This window comes from Neovison vison, chromosome 2 (genome assembly GCF_020171115.1).
Source record: "Neovison vison isolate M4711 chromosome 2, ASM_NN_V1, whole genome shotgun sequence".
NCBI classification, from domain to species: domain Eukaryota; kingdom Metazoa; phylum Chordata; class Mammalia; order Carnivora; family Mustelidae; genus Neogale; species Neogale vison.
The window spans coordinates 98,086,291-98,105,360 of NC_058092.1; the positions used below are offsets into that span (position 1 = coordinate 98,086,291).

Consider the following 19,070-nt stretch of genomic DNA (forward strand, 5'->3'; position numbering starts at 1 on the left):
CTCCTGGGGACTTTAGCTGTATGGGAACCAAACATCCTATCCTCCTTCAGGGCTCCTAATTCTTGACAACCAACTCCTGACACTAACCCCAGGAGGCCGAGATACCACCTCCTCCCTTCAGGAAGGGGTCAGGCTGCGGGGCCATGTCCAGTGCTAAGCAAGCAGAAGTCCACTAGGGTATACTCAGCTAGCACAGCCCCACGAGCCAGGCCGTGTGTACCAGGCCAAGGCCAGCCATCCCAGGACTCAAGGAACGGACTCCTCCTAGAACACCCTCTTCTTGATCTTTGAACACTGGCTATTTCCTTTCCAGCTCTGTCCTGACCCCCTGGGACCAGGTGGGCTCCTTTACACATCTTTTTGTGTTGACATCTAAAATTTTCCTTCAAAAATGTCAGCTGCAAATAATGTGAATCCTGACAAATACTAACATTCACAAACAAAACTGTCATGTTACAATTTTACATGACATTAGTGCAACCTAATTACCTTAATGATTTGACAGCCACCATCATCCATTTTAAAAATTCAGACGAGTTCTTGATGGTTGGAAGCTGTACATTTTTCTTTTTCTCCCTAAGTTCTTCATTCTATTCTAATAGAATTTTACCCACATAATATATATATTTTTGTGTGGGGGTTTTTTTTTTCCAATTTATTTATTTTTCAGAAAAACAGTATTCATTATTTTTCCACCACACCCAGTGCTCCATGCAAGTCGTGCCCTCTATAATACCCACCACCTGACATAATATATATTTTTGCACTCAAATTTACTTTATTGATAATCCTATCATCTTTCCCTGCAGCAAAATATATAAATATATTTTTCTATTTAAATGCTTTTTTAATGTTCCTGTGAACCTAAAGCTCTAAGTGTTGTGTCAAAATTTACTCTTGCTTGAGTTATTATGACAATTAGTATTAGAATGTGATGGAGCAAAAAAATTGTAAGTATATTAAAATTCTGATAGGTAATTATTAAATGTAAAAATTAAAATGTAAAAAAAAGAATTGGTGAATTAAATCTTGATACAACCATTTAGTGAGAACATAGTCACTAAGAAATGATCATATAGTTGCATCTTAATATAACACATAAACTTAAGGGGTGAATAAAAACCACAAGTTTTAAAGTAAACATCATGTGAAGAATGAGTTCATTTGTGTACAAAGCTTAGGAGTATAATACAGACTGAAATTTAAAGGTTAATATGCCTAAATAGGTGGGACTATGGGTATTTTTTGCCTTCTTTTTACTTTTTTCTATTATCTGATTTTTCTAAAAGTCTAACAATCAGGAAACAAACAATGGTCATTTCCTTTTTGTTAAAATTATGCAACAAAAAAAATGTATGCAGTACTTAAGAATTTACGATTTCCAGACTCATCATCATGATATATAGAAAACGCTGTGGTCCAAGCAATGTTCAGAAATAGTTTACTGTCAGCTTCTACTATGCCACCACCTGGTGTTCATATATAGTTTACACAAAGTATTTTCATACAGTATCTCAAGTACTTAAGGTTATTCCATAATTAGCTTTAGCATCATTCCCCTATAAGCTTTAAGGTAACGTCCAGACTAATCCATTAAAACTCACTTCTGGGGACGCCTGGGTAGCTCAGGTGGTTAAGCTAGAGTCCTGGGATTGTGCCCCACATAAGGCTTCCAGCTCAGTGGAGTGTTTGCGTCTCACTCTTCCTCTGCCCTCTCCCTGCTCGTGCTCTCTCTTGCTCTCTCTCAAATAAAATCTTGTAAAAGTAAATAAATAAACAAACAAACTCACTTCTGGATACTTATTTGGGGTTATTTCCATAGTCTAAGCAAATATAAGTCATTTTTCACTCTTACTAAAATGAGATTTTTTTCATAGTACTAGAATAAATTAACCTAAATTTGTTTTAAGTGTTTAAATCACAAAATGTGTTAGCCCAATATGAATTACTATAGGAAATATACATGACTGGTTTCATTCAGCAAACACTACTAATCACCTGTCCATAGAGACTGAGAAGAATAAAATACAATCACTCTCTCAGGATTCAAAATTTAGTAAAAATAGAAACACGTAAACAGATCATTAGTGAACGAATAATGTGTGAACACAGAGAAGGGAACAATTAAATGCCTATGGGAACAAAGCAAAGCTTCACAAAGGAAGTAACAGCCAAGTTCAGTTTTGAAAATTTATTAAGAGTTTGTCAGGCAGAAGATGGGGGAGGGGATGCCATTCTAAGTAAAAAGAACAATGCAAAAAGCATACAGCTGTGAAAGACCGCTATTTGAAAACTGAACTCTACGTGGCTGGAACAGACTAGAAACATATCCAGCTAAAAGTACTGCTGGGGCCAGATTATGAAAGATCCTTGGAGCCACACAAAGGAGTCTAGACTTGTATCTGGCAGGCAGTTAGGACCCAGGTTTTAAGAAAGTAGGAAAAAATTAAATTTGTTGTTTTAGAAGGATGCCTCACTCTGATGACTATGTAATGAGTAGACTGGACGAAGAACTGACCACTGAAGATTTCCTTAAATTAGCTCTTCAATCTAGACAGTTTTCAAACTGTGCTCAGGTCTCAATCATTCTTAGAAGCCACCAAACTTTTAAAAAATGCTTTTCCTTGTTTGGGAAAAATAAATGTTTACCGTCGTCTTTTGAAGGGTGACTTTGGCATATCTGCTGTAGGGATCATCTGCTCTCCTGGCCTCACCCACATGATCGGCCCATCATCACTCTGGGACCTACACTGGAGTCGGAGGCTGGAAAGTGTACCCCAGGGCAAAGTCATCTAGAAGTCAGATGAAGGAATAACATTAAAAAAAATTTGTTTTTGACTATTTACAAGTTAACCTCTCTACTACCCCCAACCAAAAGAAAGCTCTAGGAAGTTTATTTTGTGTATGTGTATGTAGAAATAAATGCTATATTAGATAATAATTTACATGTAAAATTCTGAACCAATAATTTTCTACACATTTCTATTCAGAACACTGGATAAAATTTAAACAGACAAGATTAATTTAATATTAATACTTTTTAAGAGAAAGTGTCCACTAAAGTAAGGATCAGAACTTTAATAATTAGAATTAACACTCACTTTCAGAAATGGTGATTCTTCTAACATATCAAGGAACTCTGGGAAATAATCACCAACTTCTTCATCTACTGCTCCAACAAGACTTATCTGCCGCATGGGACCTGCTCGGTAGGTGCCACAGCAGTATGTCCTGTTGACCTGAGATAAAACGAAAGAGGGGGGAGAAACGACTGAAGTACACTATAATATAATTAAAGAATTAGAATATTGTTTCTACTGTTGCTATTTCTTCTACATATTAAGAACTCAATGGTCAGTACCTTGTATAAAGTCCATAGTTACAGAAAGGTGCCCTAGCACACTGACAAACACATTAACGTGGTAAGTGCCACAAACAGAAATTTCAAAGAGCAAATTAACCTAAGATCCCAACATCTCAAAGAAACACTGAAGACATTAAGATATACTTAAATTTCTCTGAGGATGATGATTTTTGTACTCTGTAAACACTAAAAATAAGTAATAATAATTGTAATAATAACAAAGTGATCTTTAAGGCAAAAAATCACTAAATAAACAGTAAAACTGGCACGGCAAAGAAAAAAATAGATTAATTTCCCATATCCATTCTTTATTCCCTAGTGGAAATCTTCACTCACATCAGGCCAGATACCAGGCTTGACTGTTATCAAACCCAATCTCTCCTCCAATTACTTGCTTATAAAATCCTCTGCCCTGGGCAAACTGATCTTTTTGTCTATCCAACTTATGCCAAACTTACTTCTACCTGCAAAGATTTTTCTCGTAAATCTGCCCTACTTGGAACGTCCTCTTTTCTGTCAATCCAAATCTTATCTTTAAAAGATCAGTTCAAGACTTCTTCTGAGGTCTTCCTGATCACCCTTCATGACCTTTTCCTTTTCTGAAATCTAAAGTTACTTGCAAGCACACAGACATTTTCTTTCTAACAACTCTCTAGTGAACTTAAGGTGTATTTTATACCAATCTGTAGCCCAGAAAATCCTGGCATTCAAATGGAATCTAGTAGCAGACCTGAAACTAATATTACACTGTCTGCTAACTAACTGAAATTTAAATTTAAAAAAATGTTTTTAAATGGAATCTAGCAATTTATTTGATACAATCTGATATTCTTCTAAGTCATTTCTTGTACTCCCACATCCAATTTATTTTTTTTAAAGATTTTTATTTAAGAGAGGGAGTGAGAAGAGAGTGAGAGAGCATGAGCAGGGTGAGGGGTCAGAGGGAGAAGCAGGCTCCCAGCTAAGCAGGGCTTGATCCTGGGACTCTGGATCATGATCTGAGCCAAAGGCACACCCTAACCAACTGAGCCACCCAGGCACCCTTCCTACCTCCAATTTAAAATTAATGTTTCTCAAGAGTAAAGAAAGACTGGTGCATACAGATGACTAGACTAAAATGCTTAATTTTAACCAGGATTTCTACCTTGGATCAGTAACCAAACATTCTCTACCTTAGTTAAAGTGCAGATTAGATTGAAAAGCCTAAAAACGGGCACCCGAGTGGCTCAGTAGGTTAAGTGACCAACTCTTGATTTCAGCTCAGGTCATGGTCTGAGTCAGGCTCCATACTCAATGGGGAGTATGCTTGAGATGTTCTTTCCCCTTCTCTCTCTCTGCCCCCTCCACACATGCACTCTCGTCTCTAAAATAAAGAAATAAATCTTTAAAAAAGAAGATTCCATTACTGTTTTAAATATATACTAATTTTGCCTCAATACAAGGCATAAATGACAATCTAGTATTTCTTACACAGTTCTTTATAAAGTATTAGATCTCTAGCAGCATTTTCAGAACCTACTATTTTTTTTCTGTAGACAATTTAATAGGCACCCTTACTCAAACACAATACACACAGAAAAAAGGTCTTAACTCCTGTTCTCAAGTATCAGGGATTTCTTATTTCCTTATGTGTATTTCTCAATATCAGCTTATATAATCGTTAAGCAGCAACCACCCAGGACACCTTGCATATAATTTGTATGAGTTACTTTCCATTTATTTGTATGGTCATCATGCTACGAAAAGGCCAGGGGAGACAGACTAGGAAAAAAAATGATCATGGGATAAAAAGGTAAGGAAAGCTTTTCTACTTAGGAAAGCTTTTCTAAGCATTATTCTAACCTTTCTAGGCTAAGCACCCTAAAACAACTCAAGCAGATTCATTAACCTTCAATACCAGTTCTGGGAATCACATGCTTTCAGGGATCAGTCCCCCTATAAATCTCCCCCCAACTATTCCCAATTATCAGAAGTTCCTTTTACCAAGATGGACTTTCAAAAACACAGGAGTGGCATTTTATGTGAGAACTATCCTAGAGATACATCACAATTTAAAGCTTAAAAAACTCAAGACTAATCCTGAAAAATGAAAAAGTACACTGCCACATACCACTTTTGCTAGCTTTCAGATTATGCAACTCTTTTTTTTAGATTTTTTTTTTTTTTGACAGACAGAGATGACAAGTAGGCAGAGAGGCAGGCAGAGAGAGAGAGGAAGGATAGCAGGCTCCCTGCTGAAAAGAGAGCCTGATGCAGGGCTTGATCCCAGGACTCCAGGATCATGACCCTAGCCGAAGGCAGAGGCCCCAACCCACTGAACCACCCAGGCACCCCAAGATTATGCAACTCTTAATGCATTATTAATTTGAAGGAATTCACACTACTTTAAATTTTACATACAAAGTAAGCAGAATATTTTTATATCACAATGCTTGAAGTTACCTGAACTATAAGCAGTAATTTAATCAATACCACTTAACTTGAAAATGACTTAAAATGCAAACACCTGGGATAATTAATATGCGACATGAATTAATACAAACCATCCTTTACTACTTAGAGAAAGCTAACCTAAAAAGAGGAAATTGTTGAATTATTTATTTAAAAATGTGTATTATAAATTTATAATTTATCCTGTGTCTAGAAAGAATGGAACAATCAGACATTAAGCTGTGGCCAAAGAAAAACAGTAGTAATAGCAATGCTGACTAACAGTATCTATCACCTGGGTAAAAAACATTCATAAATGCTACTGTTTATAATGCATTTAAATAATTAACAGCACAAGTTAGAAGATAGACAGCATTTATGACCAGAAATGCAACATGTACCAACTGTGTGATGCCAATACCAAACAAGCAAACTACTACTTCTACCCTTCTTTTTAGAAACAGAACTTCCTGGGCATATAGCCAATAAGCTAGGCTCCTTGGCAGCCAAGTGTGGTCTGGAACTAAGTTCTGGCCAATGAGACGTTAGTGTAAGTTACATATGCAATTTCCGAAGCAAGCCTCTATAAGTAAGCAGCTTGCTCTCCACTTCTTTCTGTCTCTTGAGAGCCAGGTTCAAATACACAGACACTACCACCAAAGGGGCTGGCAAAACTTAAAAGACAGAAGGAAAAGAGAATCCTGGATGACATGGGACAGAACCAAGCCACTTAACCTCCAGACTTGTTACTCAAGAGGGTAACTTTTATTTTGTTCCAGCAACTGTATGTGACAACTCTTTGTTATGGTGGTTTAGCTTATGTCGTCTCTTGTATCTTGTATACTGGCATTCATCATTTTATTGCATTTCACTTTATGGCATTCCACATATATTATGCTTCACAGGTAGCTGCATTTTTTTACAAATTGAAGGTCTGAGGCAACCTGACAAGAGCAAGTCTATCAGCACCATTTTTCTAACATTTGCTCTTCAGTGTCACAGTCTCTGTGTCATATTTTGGTAATTCTCACCGTATTTCAAACTTTTTCATTATTATTGTATTTGTTATGATAATCAGTGCTCTTTGATGTTACTACTAAAATTGTTTTGGGACACCACAAACTGTACCCACATAAGACAGTGACCTTAATAAAAATTGCCATGTGTACTGACTGCTTTATTGCCTGGCTATTCCCCCATCTCTCTCTCTCCTCCTCAGGCTTAGGCCCTATTTCCTGAGACAAAACAAAACTGAAATTAGGCCAGTTAATAACCCTACAATGGTCTCTGTTTAAGTGAAGGAAGATTCACATGTCTCTCATTTTAAATCAAAAGCCAGAAATGATTAAGCTTATGAGGAAGGCATGTCAATGGCCAAGACAGGCCCAAAACCAGACATCTTGCACCAAATAGTCAACTTGTGAATAAAGGAAAATTTCTTCAAGGTAGTTAAAAGTGCAACCACATGAAACACACAAATAAGAAAGAGCAGTATTGCTGATCTGAAGAAAGTTTTAGTGATGTAGTTAGACCAAACCAGCCACAACATTCCTTTAAGCCAAAGCCTAATCAGAGCAAGGCCCAACTCTTACAAATTCCATGAAGGTTGAGAGAGGTGGCAAAGCTGTAGAAGGAAAAGTCTGAAGCTAACAGAAGTTGTTGGTTCATGAGATTTAAGGAAATAAGCCATATCTGTAACAGAAAAGCACAAGGTAGAGCAGCAAGTGCTAATGTAGAAGCTGCAGGAAGTTCTCCAGAAGATCCAGCTCAGATCATGAATGAAGGTAAGTACACTAAACAACAAATTCCCAATGCAGTCAAAATAGCCTTATATTGAAAGAAAATGCCATCTAGGAGTTTCATAGCTAGAGAAGTCAGTGCCTGGCTTCAAAGCTTTAAGGGACAGGCAAACTCTCTTATCAAAGGATAGGTAGCTGGTGACTCTAAGTGAAACCAGTACTTACTTACCATTCCAAAAATCCCAGGGTCCACAAGAACTATGCTAAATCTCTTCCACCTGTGCTCTGTAAATGGAACAACAAAGTCTGGACAACAGCACATCTGCTTGCACGGTATCGTTAACTGATATTTGAACCCCACTGCTGAGACCTACTGCTCAGAGAAAAAAATTCCTTTCAAAATATCACTGTTCGCTGGCAATGCACCTAGTTACCCAAGAGCTCTGACGCAGATGTACAAGATTACTATTATTTTCATGCCTGCCAACACAACATCTCTTCTGGAGCCTATGGATCAAGGAGTCATTTCAACTGTCAAGTCTTTATTTGTAAGGCTATATATAGCTGCCACAAACCGTGATTCCTCTGATGGGTCTGGGCAAAGTAAACAGAAAACCTTCTGGAAAGTTTTCATCATTGCTAGATGCCACTAAGAACATTCGTGATTCATAGGAAGAGATCAAAATATCAACATTAGCAGGAGTCTGGAAGAAGTTGAATCCAACTCTCATGGATGACTTTGAGGGGTTCTAGACTTCAGGGGAGGAAATAGCTACAGATGTGGTGGAAACAGCAAATGAACTTTAAGTAGAAGTGGAGCTGGGAAGTAAGATGGGACTGAACTACTACAACCTCACAGTAACACTTAAGTAGGTGAGGAGCTGCTTCCGATGGATGAGCAAAAAAAGTGATTTCTTGAGATGGAATCTACTCCTGGTGAAAATACTCGAAGATTGTTGAAATAACAACAAAGGATTTAGAATATTACATGAACTTAACTGATAAAGCAACAGCAGGGCTTGAGAGGACTAACTCCAACTCTGAAAGAAGTTATATTTTTATAAACCTGGGTTCTGTATTTTTAGTAAAATGCTATCAAACAGCACCACATGCTACAGAGATACTGTTTGTGAAAGAATCAATTAATGTGGCAAATTTCATTGCTGTCTTAAGAAACTGTCAAAGCCACCCAACCTTCAGCAACCGCCACCCTGCAGATATCAACATCGAGATAAGACCCTCCATCAGCAAAAAGACTGACTTGCCAAAAGCAGATGATGGTAGTTAGCATTTTTCAGCAGTATTTTTTTAAATTAAGGTATATGCATTGTTTCTTTAGACATACCGCTATTGCCCACTTAACAGATTATGCAGTACAGTGCAAACGTAACTTTTTTTTTTTTAAGATTTTATTTATTTGACAGAGAGAGAGAGACAGAGAGATCCCAAGTAGGCAGAGAGCCAGGCAGAGAGAGAATGGGAAGCAGGCTCCCTACTGAGCAGAGAGCCCAATGCGGGGCTTGATCCCAGGACCCTGAAATCACGACCTGAGCCTAAGGCAGAGGCTTAACCCACTGAGCCACCCAGGTACCCCCAAACATAACTTTTATATACACCAAGAAATTCATCTGACTCGCTTTATTGTGGTGGTCTGGAATCAAAACTGTAGTATCCCCAAAGTATGCCTGTATTTTCTATACTAAGGAAGACAATACTCCGTATTGCACAGATAACATCTTAGTATTAGCTCCTGCTCTGAGCTTTAAAAAATCTGTAACTGGAGCATATGCAAAGGAAACAGTTAAGATGATTAGTGACTTGAAAACCAGATAAATCAGAAAAAGTTGAAGAAATTAAAGTATTTAACTTGAAAAGACTGAAGTAGAAAAGTATGCTCATACAATTTTAAAAAAGGAACTATGGGAAAACCAGTATGATTCCCTGAAAGTTTACTGTAAATTACATGTCAGACACTGTCCTAACCACAGACAGAGCAAACCAGACCCACTCTTGGCCCCTGGAATCTTACAGTTTAGTAGGGAGAAGCAGACACTAATCTAAGCAAATATTTAATTATAAGCTGTGACAAGTCCTCAGTATGGAATGAGTAAGACACTGTGAAAGAGAACAAGAGATCCTGATTTAGAGAATAAAGTTTTCCTCGAAGTAACATGGAATTGAAATCTGTAAAACAAGTTTAAAGGAAACAAAACCCCTTAAGAATCACCCTTTCCAAGGTCTAAAAGAAAGCTAATGATGCTAAACACAGAAAGCAAAAGAAAAAAATAAGGATGAGGCCGGACAAATGAGCTGTAGTTGGATTAGGAGAGCCCTGAAGACTACATTAAATATTCGGGAAATCACTAAAGGATCTCAAGTAGTAAAAGGAAAGTTATCGACTTGCCTTTGTCTTTTTAGGGCAGAGGGGGCTTGTATTTTGTTATTTGTTTCATTTTCTCAGAGGGGTACTAAAAGGGACTTAGGCTTCTGTAATATCCAAATAAGAAATGATAAACTAAGTTAATAACAGTGGAGATAATAAGAAATGATAAAGAAAAAAAGATCTGAACATATCCAGGAGGCGAGGGGCGCCTGGGTGGCTCAGTGGGTTAAGCCTCTGCCTTTGGCTCAGGTCATGATCTCAGGGTCCTGGGATCAAGCCCTGCATTGGGCTCTCTGCTCAGCAGGGAGCCTGCTTCCCCCTCTCTCTCTGCCTGACTCTCTGCCTACTTGTGATCTCTCTGTCCAATAAATAAAATCTTAAAAAGAAAAAGAAAGAAAGAAAGAAAGAAAAAACCAAAAATATCCAGGAGATAAAATTGCCAGGACTTGGAGACAGACTGGATATGATAGGGAATATCAAAGATGTTTACCAGATTCTGACTTTTGCAAGGAGATAGAGAAACCACTCTTTCTATGGGAGGACTACCAGGTTTGGGTGTGAAGGTAATATCTTAAAGTCTGAACATGATGAGCTTCAATTGTGTGGTGGGCTGAATAATGGTCCCCAAAGATATCTTGGTCCTAATCCCTGAAACCTATGAACATCACCTTATATGGCCAAAAAAAAAAAAAATGTTGTGAATAAATTAAGAATCTTGAAATGGGGAGAGTAGCCTAGTCTAACCAGGTAAGCCCACGTAATCACAGGCGTTCTTATAAGGAGGAAGCACAGGGAGAAGTAAGTACAGAGAAGGCAATATAATGATGGAAGCAGAGAGTGGAGTGATGTACTTTTCAGACTGAGGAAGGGGCCCCAAACTAGGAAATAGAGAAGGCAACCAGAAGCTGAAATAGGCAAAAACCCAACAAAATGCAGATTCTCCTTCAGAGCCTTTAGAACAGTAAGAAACTAAGTTGGTATCATTTTAAGGTCCTATGTTTATGGTAATTTGTTACAGGAGCAATTGGAACCAATACAAAGTACTCTGTAACACTCAAGTGGGTATGTCAAAAGGGCAGCTCGGTCTGAAATCAAGTGGTTTAGACTGAGGATATAAATGCTAGTCATTGGCTACAGAACATATATAGAGTTCAAAGAGCACGCGTCTTTGCCTAGGATGATCCAATTTGAAAAGCACCAAAGGAGAAGAAAAGCTGACAAAAAAGAATGTAAAGCAGTTGTCAAGTGGTCAGTGAGGTTAAGAAGAAAACCAAGACAGCACAGTATAATAAAAATTAAAATAAAGTATTTCAAGAAGTTTGGTCAAAATGTATTCAGAGATTTCAGTGAGATGAAGATGAAAAATGCCCCCTGGTAACCTTGGCAAGAGAGGTTTTTCAAAGAAGTATGAGGGCAGAAACAAAATCGGTGGTCTGAAGAGAGATGAGAAAATGTGGACAGCAAACGTAAACAATTCTTTCAAGAAATCAGGCTGTGAAAATAAAAAAGGTTGGTAGTAAGAGGAGAAAATATGATCAAGAGAGAATTTTCTTAAATAGAAAGACTAAGTAACCCTCAATAGGGCTCTATAAACTTCCAATCCCCCTAAGCACTTTAAGAAAATATATGTTGCCCCACAGCCTAATCAACTGTTATCAAACTTTTGGATTTTTACTAATTTGGTAAGTAAAAACTACCATCTTAGTAGTTTTAATTTCACTTTCTTAGGAATGAAGCTGTGCATCTTTTCAAATAAGAGAAGTAAAGGGCCTTTTCTATTTCTTTTTCTATGAACTATCCATTCAAGATGCCTGCTTATATTTAAATTGGGCTACTAGTATCGGTTTCTCTTATCTACTTCTAGAGCCCTTAATAATTTAGGAAGGTTAATCCTCTGTATGAATTGTATACAATTTTTCACAACTTGCCTTTTGACTACGTTGACAGTGATTTTTATTTTGTTTTGATCATAGTCAAAAAGACCTTTTGAACTACAAAGTTATGAAAGAATTCTTCCATGTTTTCTTCTATTACATTGATGTCTCCATTTTCCACATTTAAATCTTTGATCTCATTCGGAATTTATCTTGGTATCCAGGGATATGGATACTAAGATGAATTCTAGATAAATACCCTGATGTCCCAACACTATCATCTCTCTGCCATCAATGATTTAAGGTACTATCATTTTATTTATTATTTTTATTAATATATGATGTATTATTTGTCCCTGGGGCAGAGGTTTGTGAACTGTCAGGCTTACGGACTTCACAGCACTCACCATTTCCCATACCCTCCCAATGTCCATAACCCAACCGAGGTACTATCATTTTTAAGTATCAACTGCCTGTACGTAATCGGGCCTGTTTCTAGACTGACTTTTCTGTTTCAGAGAATAATGTTCAAAAACTAATATACACTTATTTAATCACTAAATCTTTAGAATGTACTGGTATCTATAGGGCACTCCTCCACCACTGATTTTCTTTTTTATCATTTGGATGTTGGTTCTCCTTAATCCAAAAATATGTATTTCCACCTAAGTCTTCTTTTGTGTGACATCTTAATGTTAATGGGAAGAATCTGGTAAAGGTGAAAAGGTGAAGAGAATGGCCATTTAAACATGGTAAACTAAACAAAAGATTTATGTCTATTCCTTATCAAAACCCACTCAAGTCAGAGTAAAACAGAAAGGCTATGAATCCCAGAAGATCAAAAAGAACAGAAGTAAAAAAATGACATATACAAGTTAGCAAACCATTTTTTACGAGGGGAAGAGTATACAGGGGAATTAGCCAATTGAGAACTTTGAATACTGAGTACCATGTAGAAGATAACCAAAAGTCAGTTTATGATACAGAATCATGGAAAAGCTAAGCAGAAGGGGGAAAACAAAGCATGGAACTAAAACAAAGAAGATGGGTTAAAAATGTATATAAGAATTAGTTAGATCCCTCTGCTTACATTCCCCACTCCCTACCCCAGGCCATACTCTTCCCCTATCTTGTAGAATAAGTGAACCCAAGAGATATGGAATACAAAGAGAGCAGGCACAAATATGAAAGACCATTATACCAACAACAGACAATTAAGTAAAATTCCATATATTAAACACCTACCTACTTCCACAGTTCAACTCCAAGAATTCTAGCAAACAGAGATTTAACTTACTCTATTCCCTGGAAAAATGTGGTAGAGTCTTAAATGTAGAAATTAAGAGCCCCAGAAAAAAGATCTCTAAATGTTAATATTTGGAACTTTTCTTACAATGATTTGGCCAGATTCCCTACCCAGCCATCAAATGGCCAATCCCACCTATGCGTCCACCTATGTGTCCACAGTTGCTAATCAGTTTTGTATTAACATTTATCTCAATATAAACAGATCACAAGACATCTGAAGAGAATAAATAAACAAGATTAAAACAAAAAAGAACGTGATGAAACAAATTACAAGAAAATTTCAAAACAATTATTAATACCATCAAAGAGATGAAAGATGAGATTGCATGCATGAAACAATAGTTATTTAAATTTAAAAAAAAGAACAAGATCTTAAATTCAAAACATTACAGTTGAAATAAATCAACAGGAGGAAAAGAAGATAGTTAAATCTCCCCAGAGAGCAGAATAAAAAGACAAAGAAAAATAAAAGGAGTGACCGGAAAAGATTCTGTCAGGAAGTCTAATATCCTAATAAAAAAGTTTCAGGGAAAAAGAACAATGAACACTAAAGTAAGGACATTAACAAAGAAATAATAAATAAATAATAATTTAAAAAAACCAAATTTTAAAAATAAAAAAAAAAATTTTAAACAAGAAAACTTACCCAAACAAAAGGATATGCATTTCCGTATTAAGAAGGCCTAAATATCTATCAGAATGAATACGAAACAATTCAGACCAATAAAACGTGAGAAAATCAAGTGGGTTGGAGGTGGTCTTCAGTTTTATCAGTAACATTTTGTTTCTTGGGCAAAGTGGTTAGAACATAGGTGTTTAGTACTCTATACCTCTATGTATGTCTGAAATATTTCATAATAAATTAAAAAACAAAACCCAATTAAAAAAAACTCAACATACATTATCCTAAGTATTCTGAAATTCTATAGTAAAGAGGTTTTAAAATAAGTTTCCAAAGAGATTTAAAAAAAAAAAAAACCTATAAACATCAGGAATCATTATGATACTGGAATTCTCAATAGCAATACAAGGAGCTTAAATAAAAACACTTTGCCTTCATAAATCTCAAGGAAATGCCTTCCTAAATCTCAAAAACATGATCTCCAACCAAGAATGCCACACCTGTCTGAACTATACAAAAAATGTAGGATAAAGACTTTAAACACATAAAATCTCATTTGAATCACTGAGTTCAGTCAACAGAATAGTCATGGAACCCCAGGACCTGAGAAAAAGGCAAACAGAAATTCCAATGCAAACATGTATAGGATACATGGGATGTATAGGGGATAGCTCTACATATATTCCTATTATAATACTGTAATATTACAAAACTATAAACAATCTTAATGTACAAGAACAGGAGAATAGTGATAAAATCACAGAACAAAATGCCAAAAATAGTTAAAATGAATGAACTAGAGTTACGTGTATCAACATAATTCTCTAAAGCAATGCTCAAGTGAAGCAATCTGTAGAATGATATATATAAAATCCTATTTATAAAGTGTTAAATCACACAAAATAGTTTTATATAGTCTGTATGTTCATACATGCAGAGCAAAATATTAGAAGGTGCACAAAAATAATAAACCACAAATTCAGAAGAAAGATTTACTTCTGTAGAGAAAAAAAAGCTTAGATTTTATTATAAATGAAGGAAACAAAGCATTCACTTACTATAATTTGTACTTTTTAATGGGAATGGAGAGGGAAAAATTACAGGGGTGGGGACGCATAAAGATCCTAAGCAAATGGGTGCAGTTTGTTTCAGATGATGAAAAAGTTGTAGAAAAGGATAATGGTGGTTGTATATAACACTGTGAATGCACTTAATGCCAATGAATTATATAACGTAAAAATAGTAAAACAGTAATTTTGTTAAGCATATTTTGTGACAATCCTAAGAAAAGTAGGGAGTGGAATCTAGAACGCAGGTGAAAAATTAGCTTTTCAGGAGGAGGTGGGATTTCTTTTCTATTTTAATAGGCAGGAATACAGAAAAGATGTATACAGATAGAGTCTGAATAGTCTTCATGAAGAGCAAACAAGCATTTGACCAAAGATAAGCAGCAAGCTTCCCACACAATGTTGAGGGCCCACTGGCAACCTTATGAAACCTAAACAGATAAGCTCTTGAATAATTATCAGCCCACAAGTGATTTCTAAAACATTTGTGCTACGTAGAGGTTAGACAAGGTTATCTCTAAGAGCCATTAGTTTATGATTTCTATGAAATTCTAAAATGATCATCTACAGGTCAAATGAAGGTAAACACAGTAATGTTAGATGGTATATATTTTCAAAGTTTCTTAAATTTGCCTGCTCATAGGATTTGAATCACTTGAGGTATTTATCTCAGGCCTCACTCCAGACCTAGTCACAATTTCCAGTAGAGGAACCCGAGATTCCAAATATGTATTTGGATCCAACCAGCAACCCCAGATCATTCTTAGGATCTGGCAAATCTGAAAATCTTTGGCCTGGAAATGACACTCAAAAGCAAAGAACAAGTTGAGTAGAGGAGTATTAAGAGGACTGGAGGGAGGTAAGTAGAGACTAAGGAACAGAAAAAAGTAAGGCTGCCACAGAAGCAAAAGACAAAATGCCAGAGAAAACTCCATCATTATCAAAATCAGAAGGCAAACGGGGAGGGGAGAAGGACTGTAGAATCAAGAGAGAAAATGCCTATAAGAAAATAGTAGTTAGCTTTGCATGCATTTAAAAAAAAATTATAATTTATAGCTATAGAAGTTCAAGCAATTACATTTAAAAATACACACTGTTCTGTAAATATATAAACCTTTAAAATTAGAAGTAACTTCATGGGGAACCTGGGTAGCTTAGTCAGTTAAGCACCCAACTCTTGGCTTAGGCTTGGGTCATGATCTCTGTCTGGGTCCTGGCATTGAGCCCCATGGGGCTCCACACTCAGCAGGGAGTCATTTGGGATTCTCCCCCCCTTCCCCTCCCCCACTCGTATGAGTGCATGCACCCCCCCCCAAAATAAAATCTTCAAAAAGAAAAAAAAGAAACAACTTCACAGTTATCGTATATCAATTGCCTTCACAATTATCCTGCACCAATTGTGAAGGAAGTTTAACTGTGCTCCAAATACATTTTACTTTTCAATACTTTTTAAAAAGGACAGTCATAAGTCAGTTAAAAACTTGGAAGACCGCAGTTTTATTCATAACTGCCCAAATTTGGAAACAACCAAGATGGTTGTTCCTACCTACTGTCCTTCAGTAGGTAAATGGATAACAGTAGTATATCCAGACAACAGCATTATTATTTAAAAAAAAGAAAGAAAAGAAAGAGCTATCAATCCATGAAACGACATGGAAGGGCCTTAAACGGATATTATTAAGTCAAAGTAGCCAATCTGAAAAGGCTACATACTATTTGATTCCAACTATTTTACATTCTGGAAAAGGCAAAACTATGGAGACAGTAAAAAGATCACAGAGTTTGCCACGGTTTGGGAGAGAAAGGAAAAGGATGAAGAGGCAGAGCACAGAGAATTTTTAAGATGAGAAAATATTCTGTGTACTCCCATAAAAATGGGTACATGTCATTATACATTAGTCCAAACCCACAGAAGTACACCACCAAGAGTGAACTATGTGAAGTATGGACTTTGGGTGATTGATGAATCAACACAGGTTCATTACTTGTAATAAATGTACCATAGGTGGGGGGTTCGGGGGGTGGATGTTGATAATGAGGAAGGCTGTGCACAGACGGGGGCCAGACAATATGCAGGAAATCTCTGTACCTTCTCCTCAATTTTGCCATGAACCTAAAACTAATCTAAAAAAGAAATTCTTAAACACACACACACACACACACACACAGAAACAACACTTAGAAGAACACCAAGCTAGAAATACACTATATGGACATGCCCCCACACACACACACACAACTGAGTCCAGGGCTAATTATTCTACAGAACTCATGTTTTAGGAAGAAGCTTATTCAAACTGATTGTTTAAAAAACAGAAAGAAAAAAGCTAGCCAGCAATCTTCCTAACCTTGTGATCTGTGACTAGAAAAGCATTCCCACTTTAAAACATACACTGAAAAAGCAGTATGATTCAAATGAGTTTATTATAAGATGTACTTAGAATGAGAAGGAAAGAAAGATCCAAACCTACCATTCCTATCCTGATTTATTTTATAAAGCCAGCTACTTAAAGCATTTATTTCTCCTTTTATATAACACACTGATGTTCACAAATAGTTTCTCAGTTATTTAACAGCTACAAAGCACTCTTCTAGTTCAGCTCTCCTAATCAGTACTACCCAATCACCATAATGTTGATTTTATTGATCAAAGATGAGGAGCACCTAATAAACCCATTTTAGGGCTTGTCACAACACACAATGAAGAAATAACACTTGCTGATTTTCTCTGGAGCAGAAGACATTACCATTTTATAGTAATAAAAGTAGTATTTCTAAGAATTTCTACCACCACCTAAATAAAGATCTACGAGCCTCAGTAAAAGACTTCAGAATACAGAATACAGAATTTTTTTTTTAAACAGAACTAAAATATGCACATTTGCCAGATAAAGAAAACAAATCTTACAATGGTAGGCAAGCTTTTTAATCAACTGCCTCTCTCCCCAGCACATACATACACACATCCTACTTTTCCATATACACCCTTCAATTACCTAGTCTCTCTAAGGTGAAAATAATCTCAGATGGCAACATTTAAAACAACTAATAATTTAATTTCATTATGTTTTTAGTGTTTTAGTGTTTCTTCTTGTTGCTTTGGCTTGCAATTCCTGTACAGTCTACAGCCATTGATGGCTCATGACCAGGAGTATCAGCACCACCTGGAAACTCATCAGAAATGCAGACTATAAAGCCCCAACCCAGACCTATAAAATCAAAATCTGCATTTATATACACATTAAAACTTGCTAACCTCACCTATAGGATTTAATTCCACTCAGAGACAGAAGAAAAAAACAATTTCTCTTTGAAGATCTGCCACTATTTAACCTTGGGAAGGACATAACCAAAATGTGACCTTCCTTATCTATAAAATGAAGGCTTGGAAAGGCCCCCACCTACTCTAAAATCCTGTTAGTCCATAAGATGGAAGACTTATAATTACTAGACATAGCACCTAAGCAAAAAAGTAATAAATTATACTTATATATATAAACATATATAGGGAGAAATATATTTCTAAGTGGACACTAATTTTTTTCTTCATTAATCAACCCAAAGATTCCACAAACACTTAAACTTCTTGGTCAAAATTGTTATTTAGCCAATGGTTATTTAGAACTTAATTAGAGGGGCGCCTGGGTGGCTCAGTGGGTTAAGCCACTGCCTTCGGGTCAGGTCACGATCCCAGGGTCCTGGAATCAAGCCCCACATTGGGCTCCTTGCTCAGCAGGGAGCCTGTTTCCCCCTCTTTCTCTCTACCTGCCTCTCTGCCTACTTGTGATCTCTCTGCCAAATAAGTAAATAAAATCTTTTAAAAAAAAAAAAAAAAAGAAAGAAAGAAACCCAACTTTACAAAGTTACCCTGAATCAACTGTTGAAAGTAATCAAATTTGAGGATGAGCTTGGTGCTTCAACTGATATTTATCATGAACTGAACACCTTCTTCGGTGTTAGAATATTTGAGTTTTATAGAATGCAAAAAGAAAAAACAAAAAACACTTGTGTATCCTACTTTGAAACTACAACAATTTAAAAATAGAAAAATAGAAGATACAATTTTCTTGCACAAAACAAACCTACAATTTACTTCCTTTGACTAGTGCAGATTAAGTTCTAAAGTAGTGCTTCCCAAACCTTACTGTGTATATGAATCACCTGCAAATCTTGTTAAAATGCAGATTCTGATTCAGAAGACGTGGGCAGGGGTCTGAATGCCAAGTTCATACACAGAAAAAGTAGTAAGCTTCTAAAAAAGCCCCATAACTCACAATATTTAG

General features: G+C 36.4%; 1 protein-coding gene across 1 annotated transcript in view; it reads right to left on the minus strand.

Annotated features, from left to right (window-relative positions):
* RSBN1 (round spermatid basic protein 1) overlaps positions 1-19,070 on the minus strand; it is a 45,379-nt gene that overhangs the window by 9,411 nt on the left and 16,898 nt on the right. The window contains exons 3-4 of the mRNA XM_044238948.1: positions 3,102-3,239; positions 2,650-2,792 (exon numbers count right to left, since the gene is read on the minus strand). Of these exons, the coding sequence (XP_044094883.1) occupies positions 2,650-2,792; positions 3,102-3,239 (281 nt within the window). The remainder of the gene's footprint in view (positions 1-2,649; positions 2,793-3,101; positions 3,240-19,070) is intronic.